At 38.9% G+C, this 23,305-nt stretch overlaps 2 protein-coding genes across 6 annotated transcripts in view; one reads left to right on the top strand and one right to left on the bottom strand.

Annotated features, from left to right (window-relative positions):
* Positions 1-4,791, top strand: LOC141766083 (B-cell receptor-associated protein 29-like). Its single transcript, XM_074632586.1, has 8 exons — positions 1-198; positions 863-969; positions 1,162-1,262; positions 1,372-1,519; positions 1,661-1,796; positions 2,952-3,048; positions 3,271-3,371; positions 3,977-4,791. Exons 2-8 carry the CDS (start codon positions 878-880, stop codon positions 4,007-4,009), a joined length of 708 nt encoding a protein of 235 aa, XP_074488687.1. The 5' UTR covers positions 1-198; positions 863-877; the 3' UTR covers positions 4,010-4,791.
* A 7-nt stretch (positions 4,792-4,798) lies between these two features.
* LOC141766081 (solute carrier organic anion transporter family member 1C1-like) overlaps positions 4,799-23,305 on the bottom strand; it is a 20,943-nt gene continuing 2,436 nt past the window's right edge. Inside the window, exons 2-15 of one of the 5 annotated variants that reach the window (XM_074632584.1) lie at positions 21,799-21,969; positions 17,233-17,374; positions 14,785-14,917; positions 14,449-14,570; positions 13,790-13,936; positions 12,796-12,894; positions 12,046-12,294; positions 10,923-11,087; positions 10,099-10,294; positions 8,319-8,411; positions 7,930-7,980; positions 6,461-6,525; positions 5,958-6,075; positions 4,799-5,848 (exon numbers count right to left, since the gene is read on the bottom strand). In XM_074632584.1, the coding sequence (XP_074488685.1) occupies positions 5,623-5,848; positions 5,958-6,075; positions 6,461-6,525; positions 7,930-7,980; positions 8,319-8,411; positions 10,099-10,294; positions 10,923-11,087; positions 12,046-12,294; positions 12,796-12,894; positions 13,790-13,936; positions 14,449-14,570; positions 14,785-14,917; positions 17,233-17,374; positions 21,799-21,894 (1,902 nt within the window). In that variant the 5' untranslated portion in view covers positions 21,895-21,969 and the 3' untranslated portion in view covers positions 4,799-5,622. Of the gene's footprint in view, positions 5,849-5,957; positions 6,076-6,460; positions 6,526-7,929; positions 8,115-8,318; positions 8,485-10,098; positions 10,295-10,922; positions 11,088-12,045; positions 12,295-12,795; positions 12,895-13,789; positions 13,937-14,448; positions 14,571-14,784; positions 14,918-17,232; positions 17,375-21,798; positions 21,970-23,305 lie in introns of those variants that run through there. The other 4 variants (XM_074632582.1, XM_074632583.1, XR_012593572.1 and 1 more) reach the window with 4 other exon arrangements.

Below are 23,305 nucleotides of genomic sequence, written 5' to 3'. Positions count from 1 at the left end.
ACTCATTCAGTAGACTGTAAACAAAGCTTTTAGTCAGTCCGATTGTGATCTTTAACAAATCCAAACGGGCTGACCAGTGGTGTCAACTAGCCTGCTGAGATTTATTTAGGGCTGCACCAGCAGCTGTTGTGAGTGTGTGTGAGCGCATGCGTGTCTGGACTCTCCCTTTCTTCTGATCGCACAACTTCTGTCTGTCTGGTAAGCCACCAACTCTGTTTATTGCGTGGATTGACCACCTCCTGCTCTTAAACACAATGATACTAATGCTGAGGAGTAAGAATAGATTTAGAGGTAAAAGCCTATAAATAGTAAAGGGGCTATGAATGCCTGCTGCAGACTGCCTGTTTTATGTAGTCGCCCTACAGAAACATTTGTGTGTAAAAGTCACTCTACAATAGAAGAGTAGCACCAGGGTTGCAACTAACAATTATTTTTCATTGTCGATTAATCTGTCAATTACTTTCTTGATTAATCGATTAGTTGTTTGGTCGATAATAATGCCAGAAAATGGAGAAAATATGTTGATCAAGGCCCAAGATGACGTCCTCAAATGTCTTGTTTCGTCCACAACTCAAAGATATTCACTTTCCTGTCACAGAGAAGTAAAGAAACCAGAAAATATTCACATTTAAGAAGCTGAAATCAAAGAATTATGACCTCTTTTCTTCAAACAGTAAAAGTATTTTTGCATGTTCATTGACTTCCACTGCCACTTGTTCCGGAGGAATGAGAGTTATTGTAACTGAATGTAATTGCTTTTATTTAATGAAGAAATAAAAGGATATGGAAGGATATTTTTTGCAGTGTAAAGCTTTATAATATGCAGTCCAGGTCTGTTAATTAAACCTGTTAATCTCCTCAGGAAACCACGGTCACAATGACTCTCCAGTGGACGGCCGTGGCTTTCTTCCTCTATGCAGAGCTAGCAGTCAACCTCATCTTGTGTATACCCTTCATGTCAGCACGGAGGTACTGCAATATAACACACAAATATATTCAAAAGTTTGTTCAGCAGCTCAGCTTCCTGTGCAAGAGTTTGATTGAAAATAAGGAAAATGAAAGAGACACTTCACACAAATCACCAGCAGAGTGCATGCATGTCCTTTCTGTGTAGATCTACTGTATATTATGTTACCCTCACAGTGTCCCTTTACTTTGTAGGTGGCGTTCAGTTTTCAACTGGAGAATATGGAACTGGTTATCTCCATACTGGAACAAATGCTTCTTTACTATGATCATGGTTCTTATTGTTCTTTTCCTTGGTAAGCAACCTGCTGCTGTGAGTGACAGAGCCTGAACACTGAGTAGACTGACAGGATGTTGTCAGTCCAGCTCAGTCAGCGTCAGTCATGCCTCTGTCCCCACTCCCAGATGCTGTCCGTGAGGTGCAGAAGTACTCGGGTCCTGAGCCCATGCATGACGCCGTGGTGAACCCAAATTTGTACGACAATGTCCACATGAAGCTGTTCAGAGCCCAGAGGAACCTCTACATCTCTGGCTTCTCCCTCTTCCTTTGGCTGTTAGTGTTGTTTCCGTCCACATTTATTCAGAATAACAGTTTGGGACCTCAGTCAAAGACAAACACAACTGTCCACTTCACTTTCTGATTTCCTGTCTTTTTTTTCTTCTGGTTCTCATCTCTTCCTGTCCTCCATCACAGTATCATGCGTCGGATTGTCACCTTGCTAAACCAGGTTGCTGTCACCGTGGAGAGCAGTGCAGGTCTTCAGGCCCAGATGGACAACGCTGTCAAAGCAGCCAAGCAGCACCAGAACGACAACCTGAGGCTCAAACAAGTGAGACTTAATCAGAGTCTGATGACAGAACTAAAACTTATTATTATAGACTTAAACCTGCAGTAGGTAGAATATTTTGGCATCATTGGGCAAAAATTTCATAATAACCTTTCAGTATATTGTAATTCAAGTGTTCTGAGTGAAAACTAGAGTTCTGCTCCTCCTCATGGCTCTGTTTTCAGGCTTTAGAAAATCTTTAAAAAAAGAGAGAGCGTTCCTATTGGCTGTTCATTCAATGAAGGCAGCTGTTATCGCGAACTTCTATGAAACGGTCAAACTAGGCAGCGCTGATCAAATATGAATCAATATTCTGTTACTGTAATGCCTATTTCTCGCCTCAAATGTTTTCAGAAACATCTTGTAGTGTACTGTACTGCTGTAAAATGAGAACGTTTGCTCCGGCTGATGGGCGGTGCTTGGTATTTCCTGAACTGATCTCAACATGGCTGCCTGGTCACAAACGTTCTCATTTTACAGCTGAACAGTTTGACCGTTTGATTGGAGTTTGAGAGTGATTGATAGCTGCTCAGAGACGGCGGGCTCCAGCTCGGCTCCGATTGGTTGTTTTCCTCCAGTCTGTGAAATCTTGCAGATGCCATTGGGAGCACCGGAGGACACAGAGGCACATGATTTTTTTCAGATTACTTGTCTCATGCACTACTGTCAGGATATAGTGACTATTTTATAAAAATAATCTTTTTTAATCATTTTATGTGCTCCAATCTGCCCACTACAGCTGCCCACTGTACCTTCAGCATAACATAAATTTCCCTTTTTTAGACAGTTTGTGACTCATGCACACCTTTTTGGCCTGTGACCCTTCTAAACAAAGTAATGTCTTATGACCCTTCATCACCGGTTGTATATGACTCCCAGTTGTGGCCAGTTGAACCAAAGAGTGATCTTTTTTTAGAGGCCTGAACGGGTAAAATCAGAAAAATTGCAAATTTTAGAGAAAAGTCTGAAAAAATAAACATAATTTAGATTTTTTTTTTTCCCTTTCTTGTTAATCCAGTGACCCCTTAAAGGGAACCACTGGAACCACTGTTTTAAAGTGTGTAGGCGTTAATAAATACTGTATATTTCATGTTTCTGAGATCTGTATTTTGCTCTGTTGTCTGTTGTTGGTAACTGAGAAGAATCCTTTGTTCTCAGGCTCTCCTGGATGAGGAAAAATCCATGTCAGCAAAAAAACAGCAACTGAAACTGGAGAGTGAGAAGCTGGCAGATCAGGTGAAGGCTGCTGAGGAGGGTGAGTAACCATCAATTCCTTCATACAGATTGATCTGCAGTTATACCAAAGAACTGTAAAATATTCATGAAAAACTATAATTATGAGAAAACATTTGCCGAGTATGGACCATCACAGGTCGCTTCATGCATACAAACGGGAGCTGTAAGAAAGAAGCTCATTTTAAGGGGCATTGATGATATAAAGAGCAATTTATACATGTAATATTGTTTGTGTGTGTAGCTGCGCACAAGTCTCATGCTGAAGTGGAGGCCATGAGGAGGCAAGCCAAAGGTCTGGCACAAGAGTATGACAGACTATTGAGGGAACACCATCTACTTCAGGTAAAACACACACACACACACACACACATATGTATAGTGGGGCAGCAGAACTGTAATATTCTTAACAATTGTGCATTTTGCAATAAAAGCAACAAATTTGGCACAGATGTAGGTTTATATGTTATGAAAAGATATAGATATCGGGAGTAGACGATGCAAATTCGGCCCTTGGGGGCATTAAATATCCCTAAATTTAGCAGAAAACTGATTTTATGAGTCTTGATGATTTCCAAGGTGTGTTCAAGAAGATTAGATCAGATGTTTTTAAGGGTACACTTTAAAGAAAACTTTAAAAACCAAATAAAACGAGCACTTCAGGGTCAAACTTTACCCCCCTGCCTTCATGATAGAATGACATCTGGCAAAAAAAAAAAAGGCTGCCAAGGCCCTTGGGCCAAATTTATCGTGCCCTGATATTTATATCTTTTCATAACATATAAACCTACATCTGTGCCAAATGTGCTGCTTTTATCGCAAAATGCACAATTGTTATGCTTAACTGCCCCGCTAGTAATTTATATGTGCATGCAAATGCCACATAATACTGTATATGAACCCTCCAAATACTGAGAAGCTCCGTTTTTAATCCTGTACTTGATTCACAGAATCAGAGTCCTGCAGACAAAAAGGATCAGTAAACACCGGGAACACGATGACAACTGTTTTCAGATTTCTTCTCTGTACTGTACACGGATACCTTTTCTTCACAACACTATACTGTGTGCTATATGCAGTAGGCCACCAGAGGCAATGTTTCTATTATGTTTTACAACGTTGACGTTTAAACCGAGGCACATTTTTTGATTTTTAATTGATGGGATCAAAGAAACGCTAGGCTGTAGTATATCAGATATCAGGAGCATGTCAAGTTGTCAAATGCTGAAAACATCTTCTTACTAAAGTCTTTATTATGAACATAAAATATATCTTTTCGTATATTACCCTTTTAAGTATTAAAAGTGTACAAATCAATTGAAATTTTGTCTCACTGGCTCATGCTTATTCTAACTTTTAATAATGATTAATACCTGACGACATCCCAGAAATACATTATGCTGTTAAGCTAAACTTAATGTCACCGTAGAGATTGTGCACCCGTTTAGTCAGATTTGCATAGACCAGACCAGACCACCACAATAGTGTCCTCCTGTTAACACATAATGACTAATGAATGCTCTACATCAAGTCATTGCATTTTTATGGTTGTTAAGAATTATAATTTTCTATGACTGAAGCATCGCATGTCTCATTTGTTTGGATTCCATATAAACCTTTAATCAAGACGAAAGCTGTTTCATTTGTTCATTGAGAGGAGTACACTTGACTTATCAACATCTTTGTTTTAACAGATGTTCAAATTCTTAAAAGAATCCTGGAATGGTAGATCCACCTCCAAACCTTAATAGTTTGACAACATTTTGGAGTTCAATCATGGAGTCACTTACTGTATTTCTGCTTCCTGACCTTATTCGTTCACAGAAAACACTTACTTTGCCTCAGTGTAGCCACATTCCCAGCTCCTCCACCACAGAAACAGCCTACAGACCTGTTTAATGTCCGTATCTCTGACATGATGCTGTGGGGAGACACTACAAGTGAATAGGGTAATAAAATTAACTAATAGATATCACCAGTAAACTTCCCCAGGTGATTGCACATTAAGACTATTAGTTTTTGTATTACAAGTTTTCTGAAAGTGTATGTTTACATATGCAAATTAGCCATTATCTAATGGTAACTTTTGGTGAATTTAGGAGAAATCTACAGACGTAAATAGACAAAGTAGTAAAATAAACACCTGAATGTGTATTTTGGATGTTTTCTTTCCACTAGTCTGAAAGAAGACATGTTATAGAAGCAAAATAGCCCAAAATCTCAAAAATGGCCAGTGCATGAAAAACAATGTTTTTGCCTGGGTCGTCTCCCCTTAACCATCTTATTCAGGCTCCTTGTTGAATCCCCAAATTTACTTTACCAATTTTAATCATAAAAACGAAGACCAACATAGAAAATACAGCACAATTACATTATTTTTTCTCCAAAAATCTTCCATTCATGAAAAACAAACTTTTTTTTCCTACATTCCAGAAATAGCTTGTTGTGTTTTTAAAATGACTCGTCGTCTACACAAATCCTGTACAAATATATCCTCTGTGTGCTATGAAGTGTCCACAGTGTGTGTTCCTCTATACATCTGACTGAGGCGCTCCATAGAGTTGAGTCAGAAGAGAAGAGGTTGAGCTGCTGAGGCTCACAAACGAGTCTCTCTATCAGGATTGCAGTCCAAGGCCGGTATAAACTGCTCACAGTGTATGGAGCTGTCCTCCTCTTTCCTCAGTGACTCCAACTCTGCACTCCCATTGGTCAGAGCGCTTCTCTCCTCCCTCTTAATATGTCTTTTGAGTAGAGCAAAGCCTGAAATACAAAGGAAGAAGGAGACTGTCCTTAAGCCCAGTGTCAGGCCCAGGTACACGATCCTGCAAAAAAACAGAAAGCAATGCTGTTAGGGGGACAAACTGGGAAAAAGTCAAGCTACATGTGGCGAACATATGCATCCCAGTGGATATTAATTACATATCATATTACCTGTAAGCTGAGGTGTTATATATCCTGCATGCTCCTCTTCCTCCACACATCTTGTTTCCCCATTTGAGGCACGTTGTGTCAATTAAGGCTCCAAAGTATATAGGGGCAGGTATTCCAGCTGTAGCGCAATTCAAAATAACAAAATAATACTTCAAACAAAGAGCACAAAGGGTTGCTTCAAAGTGAGATATCCATCAATTGTAAATGTTATAAAATGATATAACATAACATAATCATTGTTATACTTATTATAATAATGCTATTTAATGGAAAATAGGTGCTTAAAATACTTGATGACAAAATAAGTTCAGATAGCATCTTTATCATTTTTAGAAATATTTAATGATGAACTCAATCTGTTTCTATACACGCACACATTACTCCAGTAATTCTGCTCATTCCAACACACGGCATGCTGAATGTCAGCTCTTAGGAGATTTCCGCGAGTTTGACATTCACACTAACTAGATAGTAATGTCTGGAATACTAAAGATGGTTCTCACCAAGGGTGCGAGTGGCCAACGTGTAGATCCCAAGAGCAAAAGATTTCAGCTCAGGTTTAATGCACCTGTAGAGACAAGACTGACGGGTTAAAGGAGATTCAGGTTTTAAACATTGCAACACCTAAAGAAGGACAATGATTTGCACTTTTTGTACTGGAAGAGAAAAAAAATGCTATGAATGAGGATTAGAAGATGCTTTAAGGTAAAAAAAGAAAAAGGTGAAAAAGGTGCTAAATGCGAGATTGGAGCATTTCTATTACCTTTGCATGGCTCTCAACATGGCGATGGCTGAGCCAGCAGCTCGTAGCTAACGGTGCTAACAGCGAAAACAACGGCAACAGTGCTGACAGAGCTAACAGTGTTAACCAGGGGGGAACCGGAGGGTGGGTGCGACACTTCCGCAATGTCGCCCAGCTGTATCCGCCGTATCAGAGCAGTGCAGGGTGGCGGCCATGAGCTAGCCAGTGGGGCATGGTGGCCGGCCTGGCTATGTCAACAAAGCACGGGGAAACTCGGATTACAACCATAGACTGTATATAAGAAGTGGACGTAGTCACCGTGATGTCACCCATTGGTTTTTCGGACTGCTGTTTTGAAGACTCGAGTTTGGCATTTTGGCGGTTGCCATCATGGTATTTCGCAACCAGAAGTGACACGAGAAGGTGGAGCTAAGTACAACCGAACGCTGAATAAGGTATTTTTAGGCGACCAAAATGTTACAATTAACTTTCATGAACTGAAAACACACTGTGAAAGGGTTAAAGCTGTAAGACGAAAAAACAACAACTCCCAGACCGGACAACGCCGTGGTAGCGACCTCTCAGTCACAAGGTAGCTACGCCCTAAAGCACACCCTGCTTTATGGTCTATTAGACTCTAAATGGGACCATAATCTACTAAATGAACGTCATGATATATTGAAGAAGACTTGAAACTAGTGATTGAGACCATAAACTTATGTGTACAATGTTTACTGAGGTAATAATTCAAGTGAGAAGTAGGGTCATTTTCTCATTGACTTCTATACAATCAGACGTCTTTTTGCAACCAGAGGAGTCGCCCCCTGCTGGATATTAGAAAGAATGCAAGTTAAAGGCACTTCCTCATTGGCTTCTTTTTGTAAGCTGTAAGCTGTAAACTGTTAGCTCTGTCAGACCCGGAGGTTGCCCACTGATTAGAACACACACAGAAGGAGAGCGACTTAATTCTCTGCTCAGGTAGACATTACTCCTCTATATCTTTACATAGAAAATAGATGTTTGCTGCAATATTACTTCTCTGGATATCGTATGGAGCACCTTTAATGAAGACTTCTAAATTCTGACAGTTTTAGTTATTTTTGAAACATCTCTACTGATGATACTGTTTCATATGTAAGTGATAACATTTTTCTGATAACAGCAGGAAGCGTAATCTGTCCAAGAACGACAACATGATGTATAGCTCTAACAATAGGCTTATCGACAGACCTGACCAGCAGCATGAAGCCAGGTGTTCCCCCAAGACAGATGACGAAGGAGCTGAGGACAGACAGAGCCAGGAAGTAAGGGAAGATTATGTCACAGCTGTCACTACGTGGACACTGGCCCAGAGTGGCCGTCATGTTGCCTTGTTGCGTGTCAGCCAGCGCTACACAACTACAATTGTCAAACACCTAACAGAAGAGAAGAAAAGTTTATGAATGAATGAAGCATTTGTTTTCCTGTAGGTAAATAGTCAAGTGCTACTCTGTAGACATCAGTGCTATTGTACATAATATGAATGAAACACAGCAATGAAGCCTAAATATTAAGCTGCATTTGTTAGTCAACAGTTACACTGAGAAATATGGATGTGTCATGGAGTCAGTGTGTCTCACCGTATTTCTACCAGAGCCAGTGGAGGAGGTGCATCCAGCCAAGCAGGGAGAAACATAGGTGATCCCATTCTCTCCACACACTGGATCCCACTCCTTTCTTGAGCACAAGCAACCCAAGTTACAGTCAGAGGAGAGAGACTGCTCCTGATAAGACAAGCCTTCTACTCTGCATGTGACAACATGAAGAAAATGCATATATATTATTGACAGCACATATGAAAAATTCATCAAAACAGGAAGCCACGACTGTTACTGTGCATGGAATATGAAAATAGAGACAAAGAAAGGCAACACAACACAAAAAAAGGATAAAAGGATAGTTCGGGTGTTTTGAAGTGGGGTTGTATGAGGTACTTATCCATATTCAGTGTATCACCTACAGTAGATGACGATCGGCAAGCCTCCAGTTTGGAGAAACAGACAGGAGTACCGACAGGAGCAAAGCAATGTACTGCTGTGGACGGGGCTGACAGCAAAAAGTATTTTAGCCACCTAAAAGAAAGGCTCACTGCTTTACCTTGCCATCAGACAGCCCTATCTGACGGGGAACTAAAGCTGTTGTATCCATCTACTCCATTGAAAAAAAACTGTAATTTTACCTTGCAGAACTCGGGAGTTGCTGGTCTACCGCTGCCTCGATCGGTTAGTTAGTTTACGTTATTGTGTGACTTTGGTGAATCCGAACTAACCAAACACAATAACGCAAATAAACTAAATCAAGGCAGCGGTAGACCAGCAACTCCTGTGTTAAATTACAGTTTTTTTCAATAGTGTCTAGTTGGTTGGGCGAGAGTGTAGATAATGACTTCAGTTTCCTGTCGGAAACAAACATCAGTCCGGCACATATGGGTCCATTGCAAAAACTCAAGGCCGCGCCCTCTTTATGGGGGATAGAAAACCGAAGATCCCATAGACTTCAGTGCTATTTGACCTTTGTTTGGATTGTAATTTTTACGAGTTTGTATGCATTCATCTCTTGTTAAACAAATGTTTGTTTTATACATATCTAATAATTCATTTGCAATCTTGCTTGGACCTGAGAGTTTGCGATACGTTAATAAATAAAAGTTGATCGCTGTCATGTCCCTTCAGTCTTCAGTTTTCCAAACAGACAGGGACACGTATCATATGTGCCTCAGATCTGAAATGAAAGCTGGTTAACCCGCTACACAACAGCTTTTCGTCATTTTCCATTTTCTCTCCTGTGACAGCGGGTTTCTTTCGCCCAAAAGGGAGCGCAGCCTCGGCGATGACGTGATGCTGGTCTGGTCTATAGCTTGGAGCCATAAAGCCCCTCTATTATATCTTTTTTAGGACATGTTTGGGGAAAATAATCAGAGATCAGCGTCTTTTGATTTATTGTTGGTGCAACAAACTACACAGCAGCTCTTCGGCATGGCGTTATTACTATTATCGGTTTGTTTAAAGTAGAAGTTTGGAGACATGTTTCAACTTCTTCTGTTTACTCTGTTGCCGTCTAGGCGGGACATGGGAATGTTTTCCCCCAATGTCATGCGAGCCTACTCTGGATGACGTATTGCCAGTCTGATGTATAGACTGTACAGCTGTCTCACAGCTGCCGGCCCCGTCCACAACAGTGCATTGCTTTGCTTCTGTGTGGTAACTCCAGTCACTGACTGTGAGTAAGTACCTCATACAACACCACTTAAAACACTATCACTTTAATTGTAAAATGTCCCTAAATCCAAACCTAGCTCCTGCTCCTGAATATTACATATCCTGCTATGACATGAGGGAAATGTAACCAGACATCACATACCCGCTATATGAGACTGTGATGCCGGCCACCTTGGAGTTCTCACAGCCCAGGGCTAAGAAAAAGAGCGACAGGAAGTAGCCCAGCAGCGAGGTCCCAAAGGCAAATTTAGCTGCTCCCATGATACCCAGCTTGTACTTTTTCATGACGACACCTCCAGAGAACATCCCGAGGGCCACAGCTGGGATGTTGATCATGCCTAGCCAAATTGCAGAACACAACGGACTCTTAAAGGGATAGAGGATCAGGAAACAACGTGAACAAGCAACATCAGGCAGCAGCATCGCTCCCCGAAAGGATCAAAGACAAGAGCCCTCATTCATATGAAAGTAGTCTCATTCATATTTCATGTAAAGTGTACTGAAGTCATGTCGTGAAAGATGAAAATGACTTTTGATTGTAAAGAGGATAAGAAATGCATTTCTCATCATCCGAGATTCACTCATTCTGTTGTGTGGAGGAAACACTGTCTCCAATTCCACCAGATTGCCTTAATAACTGGTCTCATTAATATGTGTGCTTTTTTGTTTTTAAATAAATGCCAAACTGTCCAACAATTTCAGTAAACCTGGCTGTCATTCAGAAGCTGCAGCGTTTACTTAGGGAAGTGGGAGTTGGAGCATCAAAAATTCATCAAAAGCTGGCTCGTGAAACTCTTATGATGACCATCCAGCTCACATCACTTTGTATCCTTAAATACTTTCCTTTCAGTGGAGCAGCACAGGCTTTGAGCAAGCGTGTAACTCATCTACAAAAGATAAAATGACCAAACAAGAGTCATCCAAACCAGGTAAACATTATGAATTATCAATTAACAGTGTGCTTACCCATGAGAAAATTGGCTTTTGATGCTGACTGGCCGTAGTGTTGCTCAATGTATTTGGGTTTGTAGGTGACCATCCCGATGAGAGAGTTGAACTGAATGATGGTCACGCATAAGAAAGTGATGTACACAGGATTTCCAAGGAGACTCTTCAATGTGGGCACAAATTCTGTGTGGGGAAGTTCATGAAAACCATTTAAAAACCTAAAGATTTGTCTCTTTCAACACATCTTTTCATAATGTACAGATTATCATTGCATTTATAAAAAGCATACGGTATCTAAAACTAGACCGACCAACAGGTTTAACCTTTTCCACTCCACCCCTCTTTGACCCATTTTGTGTTTTTTTAGGGAGGGACAGGGGGTGTTTAGGGGGAGATAGCAGGTCAACAGTAGATGTCCCATAGAAGTGGATATCAAAGCTGGGAACCTGAAGATTAATTTGAGATGCAGCTCAGCACTGTGTGTCAAGTTTTTCTAGTCAGAAATCAGAAATAGAAAAATGATTGATTAATTAAAACAAACTGTAAAAGTGTATAAAGGTTTAGAATATTATGATAGAAGTATATGATGACCATCCCCGTGTGTATTAAGTCTCATAAGTTGTTGCAGTGATTTTTAGGTTGATACACAGATTTGGTGCTAAATTTAACCTTTTTCTACCACTTGAGAACTGTTAAAAATCATCAATAATCCCTCCAAAATACCACATTAAGACACCAAGACCTTGAGGAACACCACAGAAAAAGCCATGCTGTGATTTGGTATCAAAAACTTTTGACATTTTGAGATTTCTGTAAGAATTGCATTTTTCGGTGATTGAATATTGAGCACTTCTGTTCTGGAAACTGCTCGGCACAATGTTGTAGAATTGGATTGTTCATGCATCATGGAATTTAAATTCATAAGAAGAAATAAACTTCTTTAAAAAAAAAAATCAGCTTGCACTTGATGCAGAAATGCAAAAACTGTGGGTTAATAAAGGAAGCAGTTGTAAAAGAGACTCGGGTGAAAAACACAGTACATCCCTAAAGATTCCCCGGACTGCATAATTAATTAATTACTATGCCATTACTCAACATTCAACTTTCCCAGCAGTACAACTTAGTGTGAATATAATCGTACCTTTGACCATCTGTTGTAAATTAACCGGCTCCTCAGGTCTGAACTTGTGCTCCATGGTTGGTGAATCTTTGATGAACCTGGTTTGCTCTGGAGTGCAGTTGCTATCGTGTTTGTCCAGAGGCATGGGCAGTGATTTAGGAAGGAACCAGAAAGGGACGGCAGACATGAGGGTGATTGTACCAGCGATGAGGTAGCCCAGCCACCACGCCCCCACCCAGCGGGCGTCTCCAGGGGTAATAGTCACCGTCTCTGCCAAGACATGAGAACCACATGAGCACAGTATGTGGATTCATTTGGTTTAAGTTGCCTCTCATTTACTATAGTTACATTTTCATTTATTTGTTTAATTATATTTATTTCTACGGCAAGGCGAAGTGATTTTATTTATATAGAGTCATTTTTAAAGTGCTTTACATACACTTAGGGCTGCAGTAAATGTTCAAATGCAACATTTCAGAACATGAGGAGACGTCTCCTGACTTTGTATTGTATTGTTGTATTGTATTTACAACAGCTTTAAAGTGTTTCCCAGTCAGATTACACTGTATCACAGGAGGATTTACCCTGCCCTAGTTCATTTCCTTTTGGCAGGTGCATTATGTCTTGTACAGCTTTAACGCCATCATGTACAACAACCAATTTCTAAATCCAACTCTCCACAGAGGAGTGTGAGTGCAGTGTGAACAACTGATTTAACAACTTATCAAACACAACACTGTTATTTAATCAGTCAGATGACAGTTAACTCACCCATATCCACATAGCCGACGTCAACGTAGATCTTTGCACAGAGCGACCCCAACAGGTACCCAAAGACAGGACCAATAATTGATATGGTTTGGACACATCCTAGAATTTACAACAAAGACAACAAAGTGTTTTCATTCAACCACATTCAACACCTACTAACAGAAAACATAACATCCATCCATTTTTAAGAATTATTTTTATTTAGTATTTTCTATTGTAACACATTCCAATGAATAATACAGTCACTTTAAGTCTCATTTTCTTTTAGCAAAAGCCTGTATGTATTAAACATGTAGTCACCTACTCCTAATTAATCCTTAGAAAACATCCAATATACCTGCTGATACATACTGGATTTAAAATACTTTTATTCAATTATACAAATATAAATAAAATCCACTTCATGAATGAATTACATTGAAATAGAAGTGACCTTATGCTGCGTTCCAGACGACTTGGAACTCAAACATTTCCGACCTCCTACTAGAAAGAGTACAATGTAACACTATTCAGAGTTCCTACTTGTAAACTCAGGGCAAATCCATCCACCCCAACTTCACAAAGACGCAGTTGTCTGACATCACAACAATGGAAGTGCACACCGTGGATAAACCATCAACTAAAAGGCAACGTAAAGTACTTGCCTGTATTTAAATAAAATAATACATACTATCATATAGTGAAACCTGTTCTGCATGTAAATAGACGGTAAAAGGTTATCTTTTCTGCACAAAAGTTATTTAGTAAAATGTTAAAAATGCAAGAAAAAATGTGAGGCTGCATTGCTGAGAGTTCAATTGTGCGTACACTTGCCAAGGTCTGTCACAGTCAGCCATGGTTTTTGTTTAACATTTGGCGTTGTGCTCCTGGAGCGCTTGGGGATCGGAAGTTGGAAATGTAAACTTCGAAAATTCCGACCTCTAAGTTGTTTGGAACACAGCATTAATCTTGGCACCTACAGCTACTAATATGGCCAGTGAATATGGTGCATTACCAATATAGAGGGCAGCATTCTCTGACTGAGCGTAATCATCAATATAGGAGATTCCCAACGGCTGGACAGGAGTCTCTCCTATCCCACGCAGGACATTTCCCAGAAACACATAGATCCACATTGAAACACTGGACTCTCGCTCACAGCCTACAGTTCAGAATCAAACAGGAAAAATCAGATGAGAATTTATAATTCAAACCCTCACAAATTGACAAAAAATTAACAAAAAATTACAATTAACTTAATGCATGCATCTTTCTATATTACTACATTCTTGTTATTCATATTAACCATGATGAGACAGCTGGTTTTGGTGAACAACATCACAAGTACACTAGTTTGATGTGATTGTCTAAATGTCCTCTAAAGTAAAACACGCACATGTTGGTCCCAAGACGGAACAAACAATACAGAACTTAGTATTGTAAAAGAAATGAGGGCTGCATAATTTCGAAAAAATATCTAATTGTATTTTGACACACATTTCGCCTTTAACAAATATTGCGATTTCCTCCTCATCCGGAGATTTGAAAATTGCAGTAGGCCATATTGCGATTTTGATGAAATATTGATTAATTGTGCAGCACTAAAAAGGATTTGACAATATTAACAAATAGTAATAAATAAAGTTTGATTAAGAACACTAGTCGTAGTCTTACCTCTAGAGGGCAGTATAGAGGGTCTGTCACCTGCCCTGGTGGACTCAGGTGAGCTTGCTGGACATGGAGAGAGGTTATTGGTTGAATTCACTGACCACCTAACTGATGTTTCGATCTTATAGCTGCGTACAAAATACCAATGTGACTGTTAAACAAGGGAAGGGAGAAAGCATCAGGTATCGTTAGATACTCACAATGTGCAGCGCAAATATGTACATCATTTTCAAAGTGCAGGGAATACTGTCCCTACATTGTGCTTGAGAATAAAATAAATAAAATTAATACATGGATGGAATTTGTGAACTATAATGCATACAGACATGACACTCTGCCTACCGGCCAATGATGAAATGAGGCATGGCGATCAAGAAGGTCCCAAAAGACATCAAGATACATCCGATTGCTATGATCTTGGGTCGGTGGAGTTTGGCACCAAAATAGCTCACAAAGGCAATGACCAACAAATTCCCTACAAGGTTGAGATGATCAGAAAAGGAGATGGAGATGAGTCAAAGGCATAAAACACAAGACCTACTGTTGAGAGAATTTCTACAAAGGCTGTAATTTTTACAATTTTTATATATAAGAAAAGGTCTGCGGAACACCAAGTATCTACGAATATCTAAATCTTTTTTTTTTTCTTAAATCAGAATCAATCATCTAAATGATGCATGTTGACAGATATAATTTCTTGTAAACCCTGATTCTGATCCATCTTTGCCTATGGTAATATAAATGCTAAATGCAACAATAAACATATACGTAATTAAGACGGAGTATTAGGGCCACATTGAGGGAAAAAAATGTATCTGAGATTTCGAGAATAAAGTCATAATATTATGAGAATAAAGTCAAAAGTTTACGAGAAAAAAAAGTCCTATTATAAGAATAAAGTCATAAACTTACAAGAAAAAAAGTCGTAATCTTTTGAGAATAAAGTCAGAAATTTAAGAGAAAAAAGTCGTAATATTATCAGAATAAAGTCATAGTAATATAAAGTAGTAATTTTAGGTGTTATTTTAGAGGGGAAATAGAGCAGCGTGCGGCCTGTGTGAAAATGAGGAACGCTGAGCATCTTGTGAAGTTATACTTCACCTATACTGGTATAGGTTTCACAAATAACTAAATACTTAATCTTTTGGCACATCAGCACCACATTATCATAAGTATCAGGACCTTGAAAAGATTGTGGAAGAAACTGAGTTTATTCCGAATAAAGAACCACACGGACCTGGGAGAAATTGCCTCTTTTGTGGAGGAGGAAATTACTTTTTTTCTTGAAATAGCATGACTTTATTCTCATTAAATTACGATTTTTTTTCTCGTAATATTTTGACTGTATTCTCGAAATCTCCGATTTTCTTTCCCTCAATGTGGCCCTAATACTTCGTCGTACGTAATACATTCTATGAAAGAAGAAAAAGTATTCCAAGAGGAAAAGCTTTTTGCTTTAAGTACTGATTGGCAAAGAGCATGGCTATTATTACCATACAAATTCTGAATTACCAAAAAGACTAAAGAAGTACACATCAAAGTTTTACACAATACATATCAACCCAATTTATATTCCTCCAGATTCTTAGATATTGAAGACAAATGTAATTTCTGTGATGATGTACCAGAATCTATAACACATTTATATTATCATTGCATACATACACTTACCCTTTGGACTCAAATGAAAGATTATATATTGTGTAAAACTAATCATATTGCCAATATTGATTTTATAATTGACACAACACATTTTGAACATGATAAATTTAACATTGAAATTATGGTAAATGTATTAATTACATATGGTAAAGTAATAAACGTTATACACAATGTCAGTGGATTTGAATATGATTTTAAAGAACATCTAGAGACTCTCAAACTTATAAACACTAAGAAAAGTAATACAACTGTCAAAATGTATAGTGAACTCTTTAAAGAGGAATAATGTATGCTTTTTTTCTTTCTTATAATTTTATATTTTTAAATTTATTTATCCCAATTCTATTTTTTTTTATTAAATTCAAATTAATTTACTTGTTTCTCTGTAATATTATGTTGAGTACATGTCTGCATTGTTTGTAGATTTGAATATTTTTTCAATTAAAAAAAATCCATTTGCCTATGGAGAAACACCATGGAAGGATATATCTGTGAGGTGTGCAATAGTTTACTGTATTGTTTTGATTAAGCTGACAAGCAGTAGGATCGCTGCCTTCATGATATATAAATACAGAGGAAAGGCCTTTCAGACAGTCATACCACACACATGCTTTGCTTTAACGGAGGATACATTAGTAGACAGCCCACAGCTTTTTCATAAAATGTACTTGTCGTCCTGGGTGGGCTCTATATGTTTGTGTCTGAATGTTTCTCACACACAGTATCTCGGTCACTGCAAACTGGGTCTTCTCAAAATGTATGAATATAATTTATAGTTTCAACAGCCCTATTAGAGGTCTGTGTAGATTTTGATCAAAGTCAGTGTAAATATTTATATTCATCTGAGGCATAAACAGGGAATATTATATGTCATGTCCACAGTCTGTTGTGCAACTGCAAACCATCAACGAATCCCTCTATTCAAAGCCTACATGCTGCTCTCTTCAAAGGATTTTTTAGTCAATTAGGTATGCAACCATTGTGACTATTCAAAGCTCAAAGGGGATGCATATATGCTAAGAGGACATATTATTGTCGTAATTGCATTAAAGTAGCATCTAAATGCATCACAATTATTTAGCCAGTAAATAGAGCGACACATGGACAAAAAGGATTTGAGAAACTCACCTATTTCAAAGCTCCCATCAATGATGCCGATCAGATAACTGGGGATGTCAAATCGCCTCTCTAGTTGTGTAATTGTGCTCTTCATGTAGCTGCCAGATAACGCCTTGGCAAAGTAGGCAAAGGACAAGGCTGCCAGGAACATCTACAGAGATACAGAGAGAGAACAGCAATGTGTCAAACTATGTGGTCCAGAAGCGTTTTTCCTCTACATTTTAATTTCAAAAGAAAACACCAACCTGCATTATTATTATTTTTTTTATTTTATTATTAATATTACTAGAATTAGTATTCGTGGTAGAACAGTTCAACCATCTCACAGTGAAAAGGAAACATAAAAAGTAGAAAAGTCAAACTCTAGACTGAAAAGTGAACAAAGATTTTGTAACAAACACAAAACAATGAAGAAAAAGCCCTAGTTTGGGATATTGTGCATGTATTTCTCTGAGTGTGTGGCATGAATTTGCAGGGCAAGCTCGGGCCACGGAGCGTATTGAGCTCAGCCACCTGTGGACACTGGCAGTCAGTAACAAAGAGAGGATTAGAGAAGCCAAACCCACCAGGACACAGACTCATCCACCGAACTATGAGCCGACAGACCGACTGACATGCAGCATAATTGGAAACAGGTGAGAGGCAACCATAGCCTGCACGCTTAGGGATGGAAACAGCTCGGAAGAGAAGCACACACCAACAAACAAAATGTTTCAATCAACTGAATTTACTCCAATGTCATTTGATAGCAACTATGGATTCACACACTACTGGTTCTGACAATAATGGTGTTATTATTAATAACCTACTTTAAAGATACAATCCCCAGAAAAATCTCAATATGGGTTCAAATGTGTTCAAAACATCAACAGCATGTTATGGTGAGTGACTCTAAGGATCTAAGTGCGTGGATATCTTTTCTATCATGTTTTGGACTCATTGATTTTTCCAGCACCTTAGCAAAGATTAAGACAAGTGGAGCGGTTGTCATCCTGCATGGTGAGTGACATAAGAGACACACAGGTTTGGTGCCATTCACATAACACTAAAAACAGATGTTACCTTTTCAGGTTGTAGCTCCAAGTGTAAGCACAAATTAAACAGTAGATGGTGAAGTATTAAAGGAGTAGTATGTAGGATTTAGTGGCGGTGAGGTTGTAGATTGCAACCAACTGAATACCCCTCCGCTCATCCCTCACTTTCAAGCGTATGAAAGGCTCTATTTCCGCTAATATATCTCCCCAAATGCTACACAGTGCACACTGGACCTTTAAGCATACCACATGTAATATTGGCTAAGTAGATCCTAAACAACATGAGAGCCAGGCTAAATAGTCTGCTAAGAGTGGCTCAAAAACCAGCCTGCTTATGGAAATCCCAGTGACCCCAAATCTTGCAGCAGTACTACCATGGACGTTGCACACAGCTTGGATTTTATGCATTAGCAATGCACTCCAACTTTAGGTCATGTGAACTGTAACCCCATTTGTCTTTGACCCAAAGCTCATCCAATCAGAACACCGCTGAGCAAGAATCTGAGTCTGAGCTTCCAGAAATACTGTATAATACTATCAAAAGTAAGTGTGTAATGACTTTTCCTCATTTCATTTAACAGTTCTTGCTTATAGATTATGTAAATGCTCAGGTATCAGTGTAGCTATGGCAACCACCTGGGTGGTCTGCAGCTGATAATACATCTCTCAGTGTAAGGGCAGGCTTAGCTCTAATGTCATGTGCATAATCACCATTCACACCACAGAATATAAGTGGATATAATGCTTCAGCAAGATGGTTCTCATATGACTGCATTAATGTTGAAACCTTATACCAGAATTGTGGTGTCCACATTTTGCCAGACTTCATAATTTAAAGGAACCTTAATTGGGTTGTAAAAAGGTTTGAGGAACATAATTTCAGATATCTTGGATCTTAAAAACTTACTTTTACCATCGTCTTATATCCTTCTTACTTCATTGTTGTCATTAGCATCACTCTGGTATGACTATGCATTCATCATCCATTGCCCATATCTGCTAGGATTCAGGTTTACATCACTTTAAGTTACATTATCTCTGTTTTTAAATCTGGTTTGCACCAAATTTGTACTGACTGTGAGACACTTTGTAACGTTGTTACTTAAATAAATAAGATAAATTCCTCAAAAGCTCTAGTCTTGTTGTGATAAAAGTGTAATTTTTTCTGATAATATTATAAAATAATGTAGGCCTATAGTTCATTAAACTTCTTTTTTCTTTTATAAACCTGGATGTAAATCTCAGAGGTCCACATGGTTCAAGCATTGGAAATAGAACCAGAAAGATCTTTCAACCAGAATAAAACACAGAATGTCAATACCTTTATCTCACAATATTTGCATGTCAGGTATCAAACATGTAGCCTATCGTCAGACCAAATCGCAAATGTGAATTAATCTAATTTTCGATTTCCAAGGGGGTTATCAGCAGGTGTACAGCAATTGGATAGACATTCAACCAATTAGAGCAACAAAACATGTGACGTAGCACTGAGTGACAGAAAAATGTAAACAGACTACAGCAATCAGAGATGAGCTTTGATGGTGTAGCATCAGAATTTGGAGATAAAAGGTGTTTTTACTTTGTCTGGTAACCAGACGAATCTACGAGCTCATGTTTTATTTGCTCTGGCAGATGCATTTGCAATTTGGCCTGGTGATGACAGGCTAGGCGATAGCAGCTTCAACAGAAAGTTCACATCAGCTGCAGCAATCTTGCTTGTTTTTGAAAATGCTTCAGTGGCGCTCTTCTGTACAGTCATCATCTCAAACTGCCCCATATTAGATAAACGGTTGTTTGAAATCTGTCCAAAGCGGAGGGGGACCAGACGCCTCTGCCAGGGCAAATAAAACATGAGTTTGCAGATTTGTCCAGTTCCCAGACAAGAATGCATTATGTAGAACAATCCAAATGTGGGCTAAACAAACGTGCAGAATGCTGCTGTGAACATTAGCAACACGTGTTGTGCTATAAACAGACAAAAAAAACTTTCTCTAGAAGTGCATGTTGTGTCACCTCACTGAGAGGTTCATTGTAAGATTACCCCACACGGATGGAAAACGCAGTATGACTGGAATTCCTTATTATTGTTTCTTATAGTTGCCCTGGTATTCACTAAGCGGCTTTGTAATTATTGTCCAATGTGCTTCCTAATCCAATAAAGAAGTCCGTTCTGACCTCTTTAACTGAAGCACAAACTTTGTTTAAGGAATTTTTCACAGCGACTTAATCCCCCAGTCCAAAGGGCAGAGAGAGCTGCTGTAACACCTCAACACCTTGCATAGTCATCAACCAGAAACATGCGGCAACGCAACTCAACCTTCCAGTAGGTGTTCCAACACTCATGGATGTACATCAACACACACAGAAGATGCCTAAAGCAGTTTTATTCAGCCAGTCTCTAAAAAGATTTCCTTTTTGAATAACCTGGCTGAAGAAATACCGGCTCAGCAGAAACACCGACAGCTATAGCTTTTAGATATTCATACACAAGAGGGTACATTCAGCAACATATGCACTCTGTGTCTCTCTTACATACATGTGATCCCAGTCATTGGAGAGAGATTTGAGTACCCCCCTCTACGCCAGTCAAATGACAGACATGTGGTCTCTCTGTCCTTTCGGGCTGAAACTATTTATACATGTTCTTATGACCGTTCTCTGGTATATAAATGCTGCACCCATTGGCCTGTGTAACTGATAATACTAATGACTATTGATATTTTCTGACACCCCTAGAAAAAAATCTGTATTGCGATATTATATGTTGTGATATTATAGTATAGTATATATATAGTAGCAGGCTCAGTTTTAGAGCTAGAGCTATTGGCATCATATGAAACTAGAAAACCTAAGGAATCCTTTGGTACCAACCATGGCATACTAGCTTGTGGAGAAGGAGGAGCGAAGGTAGCTAAATTACGCTCCAAAGTTACGCTAAATGTTGGCCATTTTCAAAAGGGTCAAAGAGTTATTTTTGCCTATTCTAAAATGGTGTGTTTCTGGTGTGTTCTTTATACTATGACAATCTTCCTAAAGTTAGATTTTTTTTTTAAAATCGCATCATATCGCCTTGCTAACCATATCGCAATATATTGAATCGTTACCTCTGTATAATGATATTTATTTTATTGCCAGATTATTGCTAATACACAGCGCTATTTTTTTTTTGTTTCTGCTACATCAAAGCTGAATTTCTGCAAAGTCAAAAAAAAAAAAAAAAAAAAAAACATTCCACAAGACTTGAAAAAACAATTTTGGAATAAAGGTATTTCCAAGTTTGATATACATATGATTTTTTTCTGAAATGTTTTGTACAGAGTTTACACAAAACATGAAAACAAAGGAGTTCCAGTGAGGCCATGTTTTTCATCATGCCACAGGAACGCCATTTACAAAACGCTAAAGTTTCGACTAAACCGATTGACAACAAACCCAAATTCAACATGTGCATCTCAGTTCAGTGATGATTGTGTTATGAATTCAGGAACTGTAATGAATGATAGATGGTTTGGCTACAGGGAAGAGCTAGTTTTTGTACCTTCAGATTGGGGTGGCAGGAGTTCTTCACGGTGGAGGAGGTACGGTTGTTGTCTGGAGTCCAGCTGCCTGTAGCTTTGTCGTCTATTTTCTTCATGGCTGTCTCCAACTTTACTGTGCCTGAGCTGGGATTTCTCTACAGATGATTCACTGCGGCCGTCCTCACTCACACCTGTTGGAGAGAATTTAGATTCAGAAATCTGTCAAGCCCAAAAATTACAGTAGTCATTTAGAACAGACATTATTCACAGACATTATAGTTCTATGTATTAGGAATAGTATGTTCCCCTTGGACTAAAATATGGTTGAAAAAAACATAGTAGCAAGGCCAACATCAGTTTCATCTCTGCATTCACAACAGATACTGTAGGTCCAAGACATAGACTGTATATAAGAAGTGGACATAGTCACCGTGACTTCAACCATTAGTTTGTGGACTGCAGTTTTGAAGCCTCAAGTGCAGCATTTTGGCTGTCGCCATCTTGGTTAATTGCAACCAGAAGTGACACGAGAGGGTGGAGCTAAGTACAACCGAACGCTGAATAGGCGACCAAAATATTACAATTAACTTTCATGAACTGAAAACACACTGTGAAAGGGTTAAAGTTGTGAGACGAAAACATGGACAACTCCCAGACCGGACAACGCCGTGGTAGCGACCCGTCACTAAAGCATACCCTGCTTTATGGTCTATTTGACTCTAAATGGAACCATAATTTACTAAATGAACATCATGCTGTATTGAAGAAGACTTGAAACTAGCGATTGAGACCATAAATGTTTACAATGTTTACTGAGGTAATAAATCAAGTGAGAAGTAGGATCATTTTCTCAAAGACTTCTATACAATCAGACTTCTTTTTGCAACCAGAGGAGTCGCCCCCTGCTGGCTATTAGAAAGAATACAAGTTTAAGGCACTTCAGCATTGGCTTCACTTCTCAGACCCGGAGTTACCCACTGGTCCAATATGTGTATAGCCTAGCTTAAAACAATGGAAACAAGGATAAATGAGGATAAATGGCTACCCCTGCTCCATCAAGGTGCCTTCCATCAAATCCAACAATGTCACATACAGTATGTACTATATTATATATTATATATTATATTATTACTGTATTATCCTATTTATACTATTAAGTCTTGTCCTACTCATGAAGTTGCAGGATTTGCGCAAATGTCAAACCTCTCGATTCTCAGCTGTGCTACAGTAGTTACTAGCATGATAGCTATGTTGAACATGGAAATAAAGACATTTTGCAGTTGTTGGGAGGCACATCTTCCCTCTTTTGCTAATTAGCCATTGGCCGTTTTCCAACTGCTAAGATTCTGTTTGTGGGGCAGCATTTCCTTAATCTGAGATATTCTGAAAAACCTAAAGGGATGGTAGAAGTTTTATATGTGAACCACAAGTACACTATGTACTATACTATGCCTGAATGAATGGATCATATAACTCACTGATGAGTGACAGATAAATGTGCAAAGAGCTGTAGGGCTGTAATCTTAA

This window comes from Sebastes fasciatus, chromosome 4 (assembly GCF_043250625.1).
Source record: "Sebastes fasciatus isolate fSebFas1 chromosome 4, fSebFas1.pri, whole genome shotgun sequence".
NCBI classification, from domain to species: Eukaryota; Metazoa; Chordata; class Actinopteri; order Perciformes; family Sebastidae; genus Sebastes; species Sebastes fasciatus.
Note: the sequence above shows the minus strand (reverse complement) of the source record. Positions and strands in the feature narration are given on the sequence as shown.

What these genes read in the sequence shown, in the direction of transcription:
- LOC141766083 (XM_074632586.1), top strand. Translation starts at nt 878, where the DNA reads ATGACTCTCCAGTGGACGGCCGTGGCTTTCTTCCTCTATGCAGAGCTA. An exon ending in ACAACCTGAGGCTCAAACAA is followed by an intron (nt 1,797 to 2,951) that starts GTGAGACTTAAT and finishes CTTTGTTCTCAG; the next exon opens with GCTCTCCTGGATGAGGAAAA. An exon ending in GGGAACACCATCTACTTCAG is followed by an intron (nt 3,372 to 3,976) that starts GTAAAACACACA and finishes CTTGATTCACAG; the next exon opens with AATCAGAGTCCTGCAGACAA.